Source organism: Diceros bicornis, chromosome 26, assembly GCF_020826845.1.
Source record: "Diceros bicornis minor isolate mBicDic1 chromosome 26, mDicBic1.mat.cur, whole genome shotgun sequence".
NCBI classification, from domain to species: Eukaryota; Metazoa; Chordata; class Mammalia; order Perissodactyla; family Rhinocerotidae; genus Diceros; species Diceros bicornis.
In genome coordinates this window covers 32883368-32901215 of record NC_080765.1, presented here as the reverse complement: position 1 = coordinate 32901215, position 17848 = coordinate 32883368, and the positions used below count along the sequence as shown (strand labels likewise).

At 44.7% G+C, this 17848-nt stretch overlaps 1 protein-coding gene across 1 annotated transcript in view; it reads left to right on the top strand.

Moving 5' to 3' along the window:
* The window catches only part of TMC5 (transmembrane channel like 5), a 72050-nt gene extending 58511 nt beyond the window's left edge, over nt 1-13539 (top strand). Inside the window, exons 15-21 of the mRNA XM_058569951.1 lie at nt 2218-2293; nt 2478-2611; nt 4425-4598; nt 6986-7064; nt 10882-10986; nt 12145-12187; nt 12954-13539. Coding sequence (XP_058425934.1) covers nt 2218-2293; nt 2478-2611; nt 4425-4598; nt 6986-7064; nt 10882-10986; nt 12145-12187; nt 12954-13000 — 658 coding nt within the window. The 3' untranslated portion in view covers nt 13001-13539. The remainder of the gene's footprint in view (nt 1-2217; nt 2294-2477; nt 2612-4424; nt 4599-6985; nt 7065-10881; nt 10987-12144; nt 12188-12953) is intronic.
* The last annotated feature ends 4309 nt before the right edge of the window (nt 13540-17848 follow it).

Below are 17848 nucleotides of genomic sequence, written 5' to 3'. Positions count from 1 at the left end.
AGGGTTTTGCTGAGGATTAATTAAGAAAATGTATGCATTAAGTGCTAGCAAGTAGCTGACTCAGAAATGTTTTATAAGTGGGGATATTATGGCTGTTGTTATCCCTATGAGCACACTTTTTAAAAATTGTGGTAAAAAATGCAGAACATAAAATTTACCACCTGAACCATTTCTAAGTACATAGTTCAGCAGTGTTGGGTATATTCACATCGTTGTACAGGCAATCTCCAGAACTTATTCATCTTATGACTGAAAGTTTGTACCCTTTGACTAACATCTCCCCATTTCCCCCTACCCCCAGCCACTGGAAACCACCATTCTACTTTCCGCTTCTATGAGTTCGACTATCCTAGATACCTCATATAAGTGAAATCATACAGATTTTATCTTTCGTGACTAGTTTGTTTCACTTGGCATAATGTCCTCCAGGTTCATCCATGTTGTAGCCTGTATCAGAATTTCCTTCCTTTTTTAAAGCTAAATAATATTCCATTGTATGAATATGCCACATTTTGTTTATCCATTCATCTGTTGATGGACACTTGGGTTGCTTCCACCTCTTGGCTATTGTGAATAATGCTGCTATCAACATGGGTGTGCAGATATCTCTTCGAGACCCTGCTTTCAATTCTTTTGGCTAGGTACCCAGAAGTGGAATTGCTGGATCATATGATACTTTTGTAAGCACTCTTAAGTTTTTTGTTTTTTAATAAATAATGTGCATAAATCATCTGACATGGTAATAATAATATAACCCCATTTATTGAGTGCTTACTTTGGCCAGGTTTTTGAACCCTGGGGCCCGAGCCCTCATCCTCTTGACCCCATTTGACGGAGGCTCCAAAGGGAGACGTTAGCATGGAGAGGGCAAAAGTTACAATCAGAGATGTCCAATATTACTTCCAGGCCTTTAAGGTTTTTGTTAATAAATCATAAATAAACACAATTGAAAACACGCATATCTTTTCCTTTCTCTGTGACAATTATAGATTTACCCTCTGTGGGTCTTAGAAAAATATTGTTTCTGATGATGAGCTTTAAAAGAAGGTAATATAATAACAGGAATTGAGTGTAGGTTAGGGATCATGGTAGAGATGAGGTGAGGAAAGTGTGTCTCAGACTTCAGTCATTTGTACATTTTTGGCATCTCTGTTTTTTTACTTAATATTATTTTTTAAATTGTTTGCCTTTTTTTTGCTTCCATACATTTTTAAAGGAGTCTTTATTTTATAATAGTAAATGGAAAACCAGTATCATTTGACAGAAATTGCAAGTAACTCGAAAAATAAAATCGATCCCATCACAGATAGTCATTAAATTCTAGCTAGGTGCTACTGTCCATCAAGGCTCTCAGTCTAAAACTGCTCCTTTTTTAAAAAAATGAGAGATTGGCGAGTGTGAGGAGTTACATTCTAGCACAGAACTGAGATTCTCTTCTTTAGGCCCTCAGGACGCTGAGGAGGGTTGATGAGGGAATGCCCCTCTCATTTGTAACTCAGTGCAGGTTAATGCCTGTCCCTGCAGGACCTCAGACCTTCTCAGATGCCATGGACGGAGGAGGGGGACATGTCCCATGTTTGGGACACCTAGGTTAGGGCTTGCTGAAGGCCCTCTGGTGGTTTAGTGGCTGTGTGAGTGGGGTGCTCTGCAAAATCTCTTTTCCAGAGCCGGGAAGAGAGCAGCTGTGGATACTGTGTGTGGTGGCCTTTGCCTGGTTTGCTGTGGTGGAAGCAGTCTCCCTCCGCATTAGTTTACTAGGGCTGCCATAACAACGTGCCACAGACCGGGGGCTTAAACAGCACAAATTTATCTCCTCACAGTTCTGGAGGCTGGAAGTCCAAGATCAGGGTGATGGCAGGGTTGGTTTCTTCTGAGGCCTCTCTCCTTGGCCTATAGATGGCACTCTCTCCCTTCTTCACGTGGTCTTACCTCTCTGTGCCTGTATCCTAATATCCTCTTCTTTTAAGGGCACCAGTCGTATTGGATTAGGGCCCACCCTAGTGACCTCATTTTACCTTTATTACCTCCTTAAAGACCCTCTTTCCAAATACAGTCACTTTCTGAGGTACTGGGGGTTAGGACTTCAACATAAGAATTTTGGAGGGACACAATTCAGCCCATAACACCCTCTTTCCCTCCCCTCCACACCCCATATCTGCCCCCACTCCCCGTGTCTCCCCTGATCTCTGACACACACACTCTCTCTCTCTCTCATAGGATTGGGACCTTCTTCTGCCCTCTGCTGCCCTTTATCCAAATGATTGCTCTTTTCATCATGTTTTACGTCAAAAATGTGAGTCAGTCTGAAGTTGGAACCTGTCAGCTTCACTCAGTCACATGTGACCCAGTGGTGGTTGGAATTGGGTGCGGGGGTCACGGGGACACTGGGAAGGGTATCAGGAAGCCAGTACCTGGCTGGGGTCCCTCCGGCCTGCTCTTCGGGCCGTAGATGGAAGATGGTGCTTCTCTCTCTTCAGATCAGCCTGATAGTGAATTTCCAGCCTCCGAGCAAAGCCTGGCGGGCCTCACAGATGATGACTGTCTTCATCTTCTTGCTCTTTTTCCCGTCCTTCGCTGGGGTCCTGTGCATCCAGGCCATCACCATCTGGAGGTAGGAGATGGCGGCCCTGGAGTGAGGTTTTCGAGATGGGGTGGGTGAGTGTTCTAAAATGTAGATTTTTGTATTATTCAGGCATGGTGAGGCCAACAGATCAGGAAATGACTGCTATTGACAAGATGATTTGTTATACATAGATCCTAAAGGGAGGGGGCACACCACATCATGGGGGGCCACATGAGGATGCACCAGCGTCAATCAGGGTGGAGGGAGCAAGGAGAAAATGTGGGCAAGAGCCTGTGTTGTGGTTTCTGTGGGAAGGAACGGGTGAGGCAGAGTAAGCAGATTTAGGATTGGCTAGTTTGAATAATTTCAGTGGGCTCTGGGGTGTCGGGGCTGTCTGGAGTTGCCTGGTACCTGGCCCTGGGGTGGTTAGGGCAGGGGAATGGTGGCCCGCAGTGTGAGAGCCTGGTGGAGGAGGTCAGGGATAGGATGTGGGCTCTGGATTCATTGGTTTGCATATGAAAGACACACTTTGTAGGCTAGCCCTGGGAAGGGCAGTCTCTCAGGGTCAGTAAGGCCCCAGATATCAAAACATGGTAAAATGACATGCTTAATCCAGTGTGTAACCCAAGTTCCCTAGTAACCAACAGACACTGCAGTCAAAGGAGGGAACACGTCCCAGTTTGGTCACCGCCCATCAGGCACCCACAGTCATGACTGGCACAGCTTCCTCACTCCCTCCAAGTACTGAAGCTTCCAGAATAGGGAGAGGCCAGTTCCTCCACCTGGAGGACAGAACTTCATCTGAATGAACGGAAAGGCCCTGTCTGGTCAGGCTCCCTCCTGCCCTCCAACCTCACCCCTTGTGGCTCCACCCTGCTCGGCCCCAGGGCTCTGGCTCCATCCTGGAACCCCGAGAGCCCCTCCCGACACGGGCAGCGTCCTCTGTTTGAAGTGCCCTCCCCACTCCCTTTGCTTGGCAGCCGTCTTTCCACCCTCTGGTTCTCAGCTCAAAAGTCATCCGGGATCTGACTTTCACAACCATCCTTGTGCACTGTCAGCTCCACCTCTCCTCTCCAGGGCACTTGCTTTTCTTCATTCCGTGGTTCAGTCAGAAATGCCTTCCTTCGAATCTTTGTGTAATTGTTTTCTCATTGGTTGCTCCTCTTTCCAATTAGATCATAAGCCAGAGAGGGCAGGGGCCATGTCTGTCTTGTTTACTGTGGAATCTCCAGGGCACAGAGCCTGGTACAAGTGCAGTAAACCTTTGTGGAATGAATGAATGAAGAAATGAGCAAACGAGTGGACAAGCCAGGGAGCTGAGTTTTAGGATACGTGTGGAACTGGAACCATCGGGAACTCGGTGGTCCAGAGCAGGCTGTTCCGTGAGGTCCTTGCTTCTCTCATGGAGTCTGTTCTCTTTTCTGTCTCTTGCCACCCAGCTCCTTGTTGGCTTCTAGCTTCTGTTCCTTCCTAACAGCTGACTGCACGTGGCCGTCATTGCCATAGCTTTAGCTTCCATAGACTACAGTTCCCCTCTTCGTATTTCGTAGTTCAAGTTCCCAAGGAAGAGAATCTGATCGCCCCTGTCCATTTCCCTGAGCCGGGAGCCCACAGAGGCCACTGCCTGGTGTTTGGGTTGGATCAGGACCTGCCGAGAGCTGGTCCTCAGAGTGCAGGCCATGAGTACAAAACCTACCAGCTGAGGCTGTGGGTGAGAGGGTTTCCTTTGGAAGGGGGTTGTGAGAAGCAGGCAAGAATTGCCGTTTCCAGGTGCAGAGCCCAGAAAGGACGCTCTGATTCTAGAATAGACCATATCTGAGTCTCACGCCAGAGATGTTTTTCCGTCCCTTGTTTTTACCAGATTGAAACCTTCAGCTGACTGTGGCCCATTTCGAGGTCTGCCCCTCTTCATTCAGGCCATCTACAGCTGGATTGACACCCTGAGTAAAAGGCCCAGCTACCTCTGGGTTGTCTGGATCTACCGGCACCTCATCGGAAGCGTGCACTTCTTTTTCATCCTCACTCTCATTGTGTTGTAAGTGGGAAACCCTGGGAGGCTAGCAGGGAAAGGGTTCATTGACATGATGTGTGGACAGCCCTCGGAATGTTTGCTGGGAAAGCAAAGGGCTACAGATGAGCCCGGGGTTCTGGATGATCCTGACTCTGCCCTTGAACTTTTTTTTTTTTTTTTGTGAGGAAGATCAGCCCTGAGCTAACATCCATGCCAATCCTCCTCTTTTTGCTGAGGAAGACCAGCTCTGAGCTAACATCTATTGCCAATCCTCCTCTTTTTTTTCCCCAAAGCCCCAGTAGATAGTTGTCGTGGTTGCACATTCTAGTTGCTGTATGTGGGACGCGGCCTCAGCATGGCCGGACAAGCGGTGCGTTGGTGCATGCCCGGGATCTGAACCCGGGCCGCCAGTAGCGGAGCGTGCGCACTTAACTGCTAAGCCACGGGGCCGGCCCGCCCTTAAACTTTTTAAGAAGTTATTTAATATCTTCTTATGCTAGTTTTTTTGGGGGGGGGGTTGCCTGCTTTATGAAGAAAGCAATACCTGCTCTGCCCCTCTTAAGAGAAAACATGAAAATAAAATGAAAAAAATGGATATGAGAATGCTTAGGAAAATTAAATGTGTGACTTTTCTGAGCCTGTGATATATTAAAATGGGCTGGGCATTACTGATACACAGGATAGTGTACTTTCATTTCTTTTTTTTTTTTTTGGTGAGGAAGATTCTCTCTGAACTAACATCTGTTGCCAATCTTCCTCTTCTTTTGCTTGAGGAAGATTAGCTATGGGCTAACATCTGTGCCAGTCTTCCTCTATTTTGTATGTGGGTCACCGCCACAGCATGGCTTGACAAGTGGTCTAAGTCCACGCCCAGGATCTGAACCCGTGAACCTGGGCTGCCGAAGCAGAGCGCACAGGACTTAACCACTACACCATGGGGCTCGCCCGTCATTTTCAAGTAAAAATAGCGATTTATTTATTTATTTATTTTTTGTGTGAGGAAGATCAGCCCTGAGCTAACATCTATTGCCAATCCTCCTCCATTTTTTTTTTCCCTTTTTCTCCCCAAAGCCCCAGTAGATAGTTGTATGTCATAGCTGCACATCCTTCTAGTTGCTGTATGTGGGACGCGGCCTCAGCATGGCCAGAGAAGCGGTGCGTCGGTGCGCGCCCGGGATCCGAACCCGGGCCGCCAGTAGCAGAGCGCGCACACTTAACCACGGGGCCCGCCCAGAAAAAAATAGCAATTTCTGACTTCTTGTGAAAAAGCAGAAGATCTGCCAAGACTGGGCCCGTTTTCCGCATGAACACTTGGTTGGCTGACTAATTACTGTTCCTCTTTAGAAGCCCAGCCCTGATGGCATTTGAGATTGCAGCTCCTCATGTAGAAAGACACAACTCAAAAGCACAGACCAGTAGAACCAGGTGATGTTGATGATAGAGCAACCCCTCAGTTTTACAGATTGGAAGTGATAAGACTTGCAGAGATGGGCTACAGAGATAGGCTCCAGGCTGCAGAGCCTGTTAGTGGCAGAGAAGGCTGGTCTCCTGGCTCTTGGTGTGAACTGCCTACCCAACACTAGGTTGCCACTGGCCTCTTTAAAATGGTGAGTTCTCCTAGTGCCTCGCTCCTTCAAACTTCTAATTCCCTGAGGAGCTTGTTAGAAATGCAGAATCTTAGGCCCTACCCCAGACCTGCAGAATCAAATTCTGCATTTTAACAAATTCCCAGGAAATTTGTATCACGTTGAAATTTGAACAGCACTGTCCAGATTCATGACTTCTGGCCGCCCATTGGAGTCGTGTGCTTTTTTAAATTACTGATGTCTAACTGTTCTCACCACAAAAAAGAAATGATAATCATGTGACGTGATAGAGGTGTTAGCCAACGCTACAGTAGTAGTCATATTGCAGTATATCAATGTATCAAATCAACGCAGTTGTACACCTGAAACTTACACTATGTTATATGTCAATTATATCTCAATAAAAAATAAAAAACTCGATCAAGGTGAGGTTTACACAACTGTATAAATTTACCAAAACTCATCAAACTACACTTAAAATGAGTAAATTTTGTAGCATGTAAACTGTGCCTCAATAAAGCTATAAAAAAGAAAAAATACTGATGTTTGGCCTCATGCCCAGACAAGCTCAATTAATTGATCTGAGGAGAAGCCCTGGCATGAGCCTTTTTCCCACCTTTCTGTTGATTCCACGTACAGAATGGTGAGAACCATTGCCCTAATGTGTTTGACTTATAACTTACCCAGACACAACTTTTCAGGAACACCGTTGGGACAAAATCCATTTGCGAGTAAATATCTCAGTTTGTTTGCACCCATTGGAAATTCAGAGCCTGCAAAACATTGGTGAGAGTGTCTGCCCTTCTTTCTCTTCTTCTCTTCCAGAATCATCACCTATCTTTACTGGCAGATCACAGAGGGAAGGAAGATTATGATCAGACTGCTCCATGAACAGATCATCAATGTAAGTCCCACTGTGCCCTTCTGTTATCCCCCACCCTTTTTTTTAATTAACATTTTAGAATGGAAATTTGCAAACATAATCCAAAATAGAATACAGTCTTGTGCTGCATAACAATATTTTGGTCAACGACGGACCACATATTTGATGGTGGTCTCATAAGATGAGTATCATAGAACCTAGGTGTGCAGTAGGCTATACCATCTAGGTTGGTGTGCCTATGCTCTGTGATGTTTGCACAGTGACGAAATCACCTAATGACTCATTTCTCAGAACGTATCCCCGTTGTTACGCAACACATGTCTGCAGTACAGGGAACCCCGACCTGCCCACCATCCATCAACATCTGTATACTCTTATTTCATCTACACTATCCCTTTGCTGCAAATCTCTGGGTTATTTTAAAGCAAATCCTAGACTTTGTGTCATTTTATCTGTAAAAACTTCTATCTGCCTAAGAGATACAGACTTTTAAAAAACGTAACCACAATACCAACCATCACACCTAGAAGAAAACTTAATAATTCCTTACTGCCATCTAAGACCCAGTCAATGGTCAGATTTCCCCAATTGTCCATTAAGTGTCTTTTTACAGTAGGGTTGTTCTAATGAGGATCTGAAAAAGCGCCACGTTGGTTTGCTTGATATGTCTCTTGTGTTTCTTTTCATCTATGACTGTTTGCCCCTCCCCCTTCTCCTTCCATTTGTCTTGTAGGACTTCCCACATTTGGATATACCTGATTTGCAACCCTGCCGGGGTGTTTAGCTGTTTCTTTTCTCTTTGTATTTCCTGTAAACTGGTGGTGAGATTTAGAGACCTGATTAGAGCCAGATTCAACTTCCTAGCCAGACCACTTCATAGGTGATGCTATGCACTTCTGATGGCCCTTGGGACATAAAATGTCCGATTGTCTCTTTTTTTTGTGATAAGAGTGGTCAGTGGGTCCACGCTTTGTTAGCCTGGCCCATCCATCAGCTTTCCACCTAATGGATTTAGCAGCCTTTGGTGAGTATTGCCTAGAAGATCCATTTATTTCATTAGGAATTACAAAATAGATATACTCTAATTCTCGAGTTTCTTCTACATTTATTAGCTGAGGTTCTTCTATAAAAGAAGAATTTTTGCTCATCAACTATTTGATTCCCTTGAAATACAGTTCATAGAGGAGAGGGTTATTCCCCTTACTTACCAGTTTTTAAAATGATAGTTTGGTGCCCTAGTGTATTAGTTTCCTGGGGCTGCCGTAACAAATTACCACAAACCGTGTGGCTTAAAACAACAGAAATTTATTGTCTGACAGTTCCTGAGGCCAGAAGTCCAGAATCAAGGTGTCGGCTGGGTTGGTTCCTTCTGAAGCTCTGACGGAGAATCTGTTCCCTGCCACTCTCCCAGCTTCTGATGGCAGCTGGCAAACCTTGGCGATTCTTGGCATGGGGCTTCGTAACTCCAATCTCTGCCTCTGTCTTCACAAGGCCTTTTTCTCTCTGTGTCTGTTTCCCTTTCTCTTCTAAGGACTTGTTGTTGGATTTAGGGTTTATCCTCGTCTAGAATGATCTCATCTCCAAATCCTTAATTACATCTGCAAAGACCCTGTTTCCAGACAAGGCCATATTCACAGGCACTGGGGTTAGGATAACTTGGACATATCTTTTTAAAAGGGAGACACTCTTCAACCCACTCTACCTAGCAACCTCCAAATGTGGCCAGTGAGGATTTTTAAATTATTGCTACGAATTCATGGATTCAAATATATTTTGACATCTTTCAATTATGGTCATTTGTTTATGCTTTAATAGTCGCATCCTTTGCTAGTGGAAATCCTTTTGAATTAGCTCCTGGGTTCTTTTGACATGACCCCAGAAGTCTTTGATAGCTTCCTTGCTCTCTGGAAGGACAAGATGTTTCAGACTCATCTTGTTCATTTCCTGTCCCAGAACAGGAATCAGCCATTTCTTCAATTTATTCGAGGAGTCCTGGTGAAATGGTATTTAGAGACCGTAGTCTGGGCATGGAGATGCTCATCGCTCCTGGGCTGATTCCCTTTTATTCTAAGTACCAACATAACTGTGACATGAGCATTTATGTCTACAAGTATGGGACAGAGGTGGGACTCCCCAGGGTTCTGTCTGCTTGAATCTTGGTAGTTTCTGATCGAGTTGGTCCTTTTTGGAGTGCAAAGAAAGGATGTGGATTAGTGATGCTGTTTCCCCTGCCTGTCCCCAGATGCATCACTCATATTTTTCTGATGCGGCACTCTTAATGGTTTGGGCAAGTCTTGTGAAGATCTCAACAGGGGAGGGACTTGATTCTAAACCTTCCCTTGTAAGGGCAGTGCCAGGTAAACTCAGGAGGTATTTGGATGGCATCATTTCAGGGAGGCACCATAAGCATCACCACAGGCCTGCCTGCTTGGGAGTCTTGCCCAGAGGATGGACCACAAAGACAGGGGCGTTGTCTCCAAAAGAATCTAGACGAAGCTGGGACTAGGCTCGGTAACAGCCCTTCTCAAAGTGTGACCACCTGCATCAAAAACTTCCTGATGTTTGTTAAAAATACAAATTCCTGCTACCCTTCCCCCCTCCAGCCAATAATGGCAACAGATAACATTTGTTGAGCACTTAGATGATACCTGGCATTGTGCTAAGTGATAAACAGAAATTCTTATTGAAGTTTCACTCCTCTCTCTGGCACATACATTTCTTTAAACCCCTATTTTAAAATTAAGGAAAACGAGGCTTACAGAGTGAAATGATCTGCCCAAAGTCACAGGCTAGTAAATGGTGGGATTTGAACCAGGCAACCCCAGAGTTTGTGCTCTTACCTACAATACGGTTTTGCCTCTTTGAGTCAGAATCTGTTGGATAAAGCCTATGAGTTTGCATTTTTGCAAGCCCTCTGGGTAATTCTAATTTGCACTGGAGTGTGAAACAGCTGCTACAGACTAGAGATTTCCCAACACGTCGGTCCTATCCAAGACAGCTGGGGAACTTGTTAAAAATACCAGTTCCCAAGGACAGCTCTTCCTTACAGAAGAATTCCAATTAAGAAATGTGGACGGAATGAGGGAAATGGAAAAGCATCATGAAGCAAATACTCGAGTAATAATTGTTGCAAGCAGGATCCACTGGTGGATGCTAAAATTAGTGGGTGAAAGTTTAAGGAGAATCAGGGCGTGGGGAGTGGGTTTGACCTAGACTGGACAGACCATCAGTGGTGCTTGCTGGTGGGATGTACCGCTCTCTTATCTGCAGCAGATTCACAGGAAAGTGATTCACCCTCCTGGGGTAGCCATACCCCTTTCTTTGTTTGCCTTCTCAATTCAGGAATTATTTGTCTGGGTCCACTCCATTAACACAAATAACTTTGACAAATGAAATATGTTTGGTGTCCTCAGATGCAGAGCTGTAAGCTTTGACATTCTCAGTAGGGGGATAGGGCAGACCCCGGCAATGCTGGGTGCCCAGACAGGGTTCTGGGGCAGAGCGCATGCCAAGAAAGAGGCTTCTGTAAACCATTTGTCTTGGGCCTGCAGACAATGGCATGTCAGTTGCTTCTGGCAGCAGGCTGGAGAAGGCTGCTACTCAAGCCTGCTGGGGAAATCGCTTTAGAGCAGATTATTACAATTTAGGAAGGCTATGGGGGATAACGTGACTTCGCTGTGAAATGTTTCTTTTCTTCAAGAGAAAACATGGCAGCCGTCTCCATCCAACGTCTGGGACCCCACTTGCCTAAAAATCCACCTCCTTTCCATCATTTGCTTCTCCACCTCACACCATCGTTCATCCTCCATGTTGTTTTATTTGTTTTCCTTCTTGGCAGGAGGGCAAAGATAAAATGTTCCTGATAGAAAAGTTGATTAAGCTGCAGGATGCGGAGAGGAGAGCAAGCCCCAGCTCGTTCACACAGGAAAGGAGAGACGTGGAGGTGAGGCCAGAGGCTGCCTGGGGATCCCTGTGACATAGACTTGCCTCCCCGTGAAAAGTGCATCAGGGAACTCGAACCACATAAGGGCACTTCACTTTCTACGTTTAAACATTTCTGTACTCTTTATTTAACAGATAATATTCATTCAACACTTTCCATGCCTTCCAGGTACTGGGGTTATCACGGTGAACATAGTAAAGGCCCAGCTCTCATGGGGCTTGCATGTGGCTATTCTGTAACCCAATCCTACAGAAGTACATCCCACTGAGATGAAAAGTGCCCTGACATCTCACCCCACTATATTAATGCTTCAGTGTATATTCTTCCAGATCTTTCCCCCCAGGCATCTGCAAACATACACGCATCTACTAACATTTTTATTTATTTATTACAAAAGTGGGGCTATACTATACACATAGTATCATAGCTTCCCCTCCACTTAATATCTCGGACATTGTCTCAGTCTGTACATGTTTGCATATTTGGGTTGATCCCAGGTGTTTTTTTAGGACTAGAAGTAGTGTGTAATGAAACATTTTTGTGATAATTATTTTATGTGAGTATTTCTGCCACAGGGCAAGCCCATGATAATGTTGATAGATATTGCCATATCACGCTCTTAACAAGATTTAACCAATTTCATTCTTACCAAGTGGGTATAAGAGATGCCTAGAACCCTGATTCCAGAGCCTTGCTAGCTTCCTTGGTGTCCTGGGAAGTGTGGATGAAAGGCCACCTAAATTCAAATGCCACTAGTTTTGGAAGTTATGATCTTGTCAGAAGAGACTGCCATGTCATTCACTATCTGTGCAGATTAATACTGTCAGCGCGATTTAGGTGAGGGATGTAGAGGCTCTAAATCCTATGAAGGCAGGGACCATGTCTGTCCCCTTGCAGCCCCAGGTAGTAATATATTACCTGGCATATTGTAAATACTCAGTAAATATCTGTGAAATGAATGAATAAATGATTGAATCACTGTCCCTAAAAAACAAAACAAAACATGGTCGATATTGCTATGGTTGAGCCTTGGTCTTAATCTGTCACCTCTTAGTTTTGATATGGTGGGGGGCTCACAAATCTTACTAGCTATGCAACAGGACCCCAGGTTCTACATGATTTTCCAGTGATGAGGCTACCTGTTTTCTTCTTTTTCAGCAGCCAGGCTCTTTGCATGTCAGGGAACACAATGCTGCTCGTGGTGAGTAACCTAACTGGCCCTAAGGAGACCTCATTCCTCTAGATGCCATATCCCAAGTTAGAGGGTCAGAATTGCCCACTATCAGTTACTCATTCGATGGCAGGAACTGATCCAAAATGGCTTTAGCAAAAACCCAAGAATAGTTCTTTCATTAGAAGCCAGGGCTCACAATATGTCACCAGAACCTGGTTTCTTTCTGTTCAATTCTTTTCCGTGTTAGCTCCTTTCTCAAACAGGCTCTTCCTATTAATTACAAGACAGCTTTATTGGCTTCTGATATCTTCTCAGATTGAAGTCTAGTGGGAAAGAGTGAGAGACCCAGAATTCTTGTTGTGTTTCATTGGATGTGATTGGGTGATGAGCCCCTCCATGAACCAATGGCTGTGGCCATGAAAATGTGATGATTTCGTTGGCCAGATCTGAGTCACAGGCCTCGTCTGTAGATACAGGTGGTACAACCCTATAGACCCAGGGACTGAGGGTGGGGAAGGGTGGGTTCCCAAAGAAAATCTGCTGCTGATGCCAGAAGGAGAATGGATGCTGGGGAGGCAACAAGCAAACCAAAAAACCCATTCATCTTTTTGGAATAGCATTTACCGACAGCATCCAATGATGGGAGTTCAAGGGGAGGACTGAAGAAACTTGAAAGGAGGTGGCAAGGCAGGCATGAGAAGATGTGGGGTCTTGAAAGCCAATTTGGTCTTTTCCCTGGAGAGATGGGTCAGTGTCTGTCTGTGCTAACGTCTCTTTCCTATGTCAAACTCAGACCTGCGATTTAGGCGATCAGTTCAAGAAGATAATCCAAGGGCCTGATGATTATTGTGGTAGCCAGACACCAGTCAAATAAGGAAAGAAGAGAAAGATGGAACAACTTCTTCCATGACACCCGGGCCTTTCGGATCTTTCCAGAAGGGGAGTTCAAGCTATTAGCCAAGAGTGGAAACTGACCACACTGTAAATTGAAGTCAAATTGGACATTCCCTGCTGGCTTTTTACACCCCAACTACCGATTTTTCAAGATAAAATATTTGGGATTTTCTAATCAAGACTGTCGTAATATTTGCTTCACAAAAACCTGGGAAGAGACAACCTGGGAGTGATGTATTTTACCTTCAAGAGATGTGCATGTGAATTATTGGTCCTTAGAAATCTCTCTTCCCAGACCTGGCAAAGGTTTGGAAACTGGTGCTAAGACAAGTGTCCAGCCTGAATAAAAATGTGATCCTCAATCAGAGATGTGAAACCTGCATTTGTTCATGACATTGAGCTAAAAGCATCCCCATGGTACCCAAAGGTGAAATACAACCAGAGGTCTCGTCTAAGAACTTTATTGTGTATCGAGTGCATGAGTCTTTGGGGTTGAACTGGGGTGGAGGGGTGTGCACTGAGACTCTGCCTCTATGAGGTTTTATACATGACCATCGAAGTCTTATGTTGAACCAAACATGAAACCAGTGGTGATGTGTGGAATATACATATGTATGTATATGTGTGTGTGTGGAATGAATATATATATGAGTGTATACAGGCATACCTGGGAGATATTGCGGCTTTGGTTCCAGACCACTGCAATAAAGCAAATATTGCAATAAAGCAAGTCACACAATTTTTTTGGTTTCCCAGGGCATAAAAAAGTTATGTTTATACTGTAGTCTATTAAGTGTGCAATAGCATTGTGTCTAAAAAAACAATGTACATACCTTAATTAAAAAATACTTTATTGCTAAAAAATGCTAACCATCACCTGAGCCTTCAGTGAGTTGTAACCTTTTTGCTGGTGGAGGGTCTTGTAAAAAATGCAATATCTGCAGAGCGCAATAAAATGAGGTGTGCCTGTATATGCACATATGCATACATATACATAGCATTCTTTTGCAGATTTGCCAAATGATTCACAATGCATTAAAATCAATGGGTCCAGCAGAAAGTAAAATTACCAACTTACTCAAGGGGTGAGGTCTCCTCTTAAGTAATCAGTGTCATGAAATCTAATTGGAACCAGATTTAAAAAACATTTAAGGTTCGTTTGAAACAAGCATCCAATCTGTGCTCAGTCATTGATTCACTTTTTCATTGACTTATTTATTCATTAATTCATTTCATCAACTGAATTAATTTCACCAACTGAATTAATTTCTTCTGGTATCATCTTTGCTAGTGGTTGCTAGTAGTGTTCACGCATTCATTCAACAAATAGGGGCCAAGTGGTGGTGAACAGGTTAAGACACAGTCTCTGCCCTCGGGTGCTATCTAGCAGATTAATTTAGACAGGAACTTAATAGTTACACAATGATTAATCATAATTGTGATAGGTGCTGTGAAGGAGAAGCCCAGGGGACCACGGGAGACAACTTGTCTGTGGGGTCGGTTAAGGCAGCCCGTGGAATTGATGTTTGAAGTGCTTTTTTTCCCCCCGGGTCACCTTAATGCTGTTTGTGCTCCTTTGGCTTCTCCGCTGACATGTGGAATCCCTCGGAAAGCATCGTCTTTGCTTGATTACCATATGCTGAGATGGAATGCTGCTCCACTCACCTCCATCTCTCGTCTCCACTTCCGTGCAGCCCCTGCCTCTCCTGGAGGTATGAACACCGTAGAAAGATCTAGTCTGTAGGTCTCACACACACATTGGGATGTGAGGATGCTCTTCACACTTGGTCTTGAGATGGGGGTTTATTAGTCTGCTAGGACTGCCATATCCAAATACCACAGACTTGTGGCTTCAACAACACAAATTTATTTTCTTACAGTGCTGGAGGCTGGAAGTCTGAGATCAAGGTGTTGGGGCGCACAGTTTAGGTTTCGTTCTGAGGCCTCTCTCCTTGGCTTGCAGATGGCCACCCTCTTGCTGTGCCCTCACATGGTTTTTCTGCTGTATGTGCACATCCTGGTGTCTGTGTGTCCGAATTTCCTCTTCTAATAAGGACACCAGACAGATTGGATTAGGACCCACCCTCATGACTTCATTTTAATTTATTCTCCTGTGTAAAGACTCTATTTCCAAATACTGTTAACATTCTGGGATACTGGGGGTTCGGACTTCAGCATATGAATTTTGGGTCAACACAGTTCAGCCCATAACAGGGGCCAACTCTCCCCCAGTGCTGCCAGGGCCCCTCACTGGGCAGCAGGTTCTCAATGTTGGTTGCACTCAGTCACACGGGGAGCTGTCCATCAGCAGGCAGACCCAGGCCCCACTCGAGACCAACTCAGTCAGGCAGCCATCCTTTTTCTTTAAGGCTCCCCAGATGGTTTCATCGGGAACTCAGGGCTGAGCACTACCCAGCTAGGATCTAGAGCAGTTCTTCCCAAACTTGTCTGACCATAAAAGCCACCGAGGCACTTACTAAGCATGTAAATGGTGAGCTCAGACTGTTGTATCAAAATCTTCGGGGGGCATTCCCCATCCTCCTCTTCCAACCCTTAATTACTTGAAAAGGATAAAAGTAACATATGCTTTCCAATAGTCACTTGAAAGCTGGATAAGCCCTGTAGTGGTTTTTTTTGGTGAGGAAGATGGTCCCTGAGCTAATATCTGTGCCAATCTTCCTCTAGTTTGTATGTGGGATGCCGCCACACCATGGCTTGATGCTGTAGTGTAGGTCGCAGTGTGTAGGTCCACGGCCAGGATCCGAACCCCTGAACCCCCGGGCCGCTGAAGCTGACCGCATGAACTTAATCACTATGCCACCGGGCTGGCCCCTAGCCCTGTAGTTTTAAATATAAAAAAAGGATAACCTCTTTTGAATTTCTGCAGGATCTGATCCTTCCAAGTGGCCATAGTGGATTGCCTGGTTCATTTCTTATGGGGTAATGAGATGGTTTTGTGTGAAGTCCAATTATAAAACAAGGGACTAAAATAGCATACGACTGACATATATTTTTGTAACCTTCGAACTGGGGACAAGTGGTAAGAATTCAGCTCATTAACAGGCATTGTCTTGCAGCATGATAGCACTTCACGGAACCTCCCTAAATTCTCCAAGTTGGAACTTTTTCACAGTATTTGTATGTCTGATCAACTGTGAGATAGACCATTGAGAGGAGCTCAGGTGGGAGCTGAGGGGCCTCTGCTTTGCTCATGACTGCATCTGCCTGGTACGAGTAATGCCTGACCCCTGTGTTGTGTGACCATCCGCACAGCGCTGCTCTTGTTTAATGACCTGGGCTCTTGTTCTAAAGCAGACTCTAGGTTGGGGGTGGGGCCTGAGAGTCTGCATTTCTATCTGGGGCTATGGGTCAGAGGACCACGCCCCAGTAGTACAGTTTTAGAGCACTTCCACATGTTTTTATTTTATCTTCATAACAATGTTATTACACTGTTAACACATTTTTCAAAACACTTTCACTTTTTGTCTCTTTTGAACCTCATAACATTGCTATAAGACAATCAGTGAAAATATTGTGATCTCCGTTTCACAGACGATGGAAACTGAGGCACACACAGGTGAAGTCTCCTAGCTAGTTAGTGGCAGAGTTGAGGACTCTGGGTTTTCTCTGGCTCAGTGGTTCTCAGACTTGAGCATGTATCAGAACCACCTGGAAGGCTTGTTAAGACACAGATGCTGAGCCCCAGGGAGAGTTTCAGATTCAGTAGTTCTGGGTTGGGCTCTGAGAATTTGCGTTTCTAACAAGTTTGCCCTTATGCTGATGTTGAATAAATGTCTCAAAGGATAGCATCTTTTGAGAACCACTGTGCCTAGCTGATATCCAGCCTCTTCTCAATATTGAGTGTTCTGCTGTTAGATTTTGAGCACAATTTAAAGTTTGATAATAGAACACACAATGTCATTAATCTGCAGTATTTTTGATCAGAGAAATCAAGTAACCTTGTCATACAGTAACCATCACTCCAGGCTGAAGAAGTTTGGAAGTTAACTTCATTAACTCACACCCTCCCTCGTCCTCAAAGCTGTGGATTACCGTCCTGTTGAAGCACCATTCCCACTTCAGGAAATGGTGGGTGTAGTTTTCTTTAGAAATTTGCATCTAATAAAGACAGAATATTTATATCTTGGTGAAATTCTGGTCAAAACAGGATTGTGGACACCTATCTCCAAATAAGAAAAGGAGTATTATTTAATCCAGTAAGTAGTGGATCTCTTCAGCCTTTTGAGGTAGCCCGTTGATGTTATCTGTCTCCAGCATCCTGAGAGCAGAGGGGCAGACCAATGACCAGCAGAGGATGTGTTTTGTTTTGTTTTGTTTTTTTTGGTGAGGAAGCTTAGCCCTGAGCTAACCTTTTGCCAATCCTCTTTTTCCTGAGAAAGATTGACCCTGGGCTAACATCTGTCCTCATCTTCCTCTACTTTATATGTGGGATGCCTGCCACAGCATGGCTTGATGAGCATAGGTCCGTGCCCAGGATCCAAACCTGTGAACCCTGGGCCACCGAAGCAGAGCGCGTGAACTTAACCACTACACCACCCAGCCAGCCCCATCCGAGGATGTGATTTTTATCAGTATTGACTTGCTTGGAAAGAATGCTATCTATCATGACTTTGGATGGCCCCTTGATGCTGCTGAATCCTGAATTATTTATCTACACTCCCAAATTTTCATCTCACTCTAGGTTGGTATCTCCAGTTTCCTCAAGGAAGTTTCCATATGGATATCCCATAATTCATTCCTTCAACAAACACTTATTGAGCATCTACTATGTGA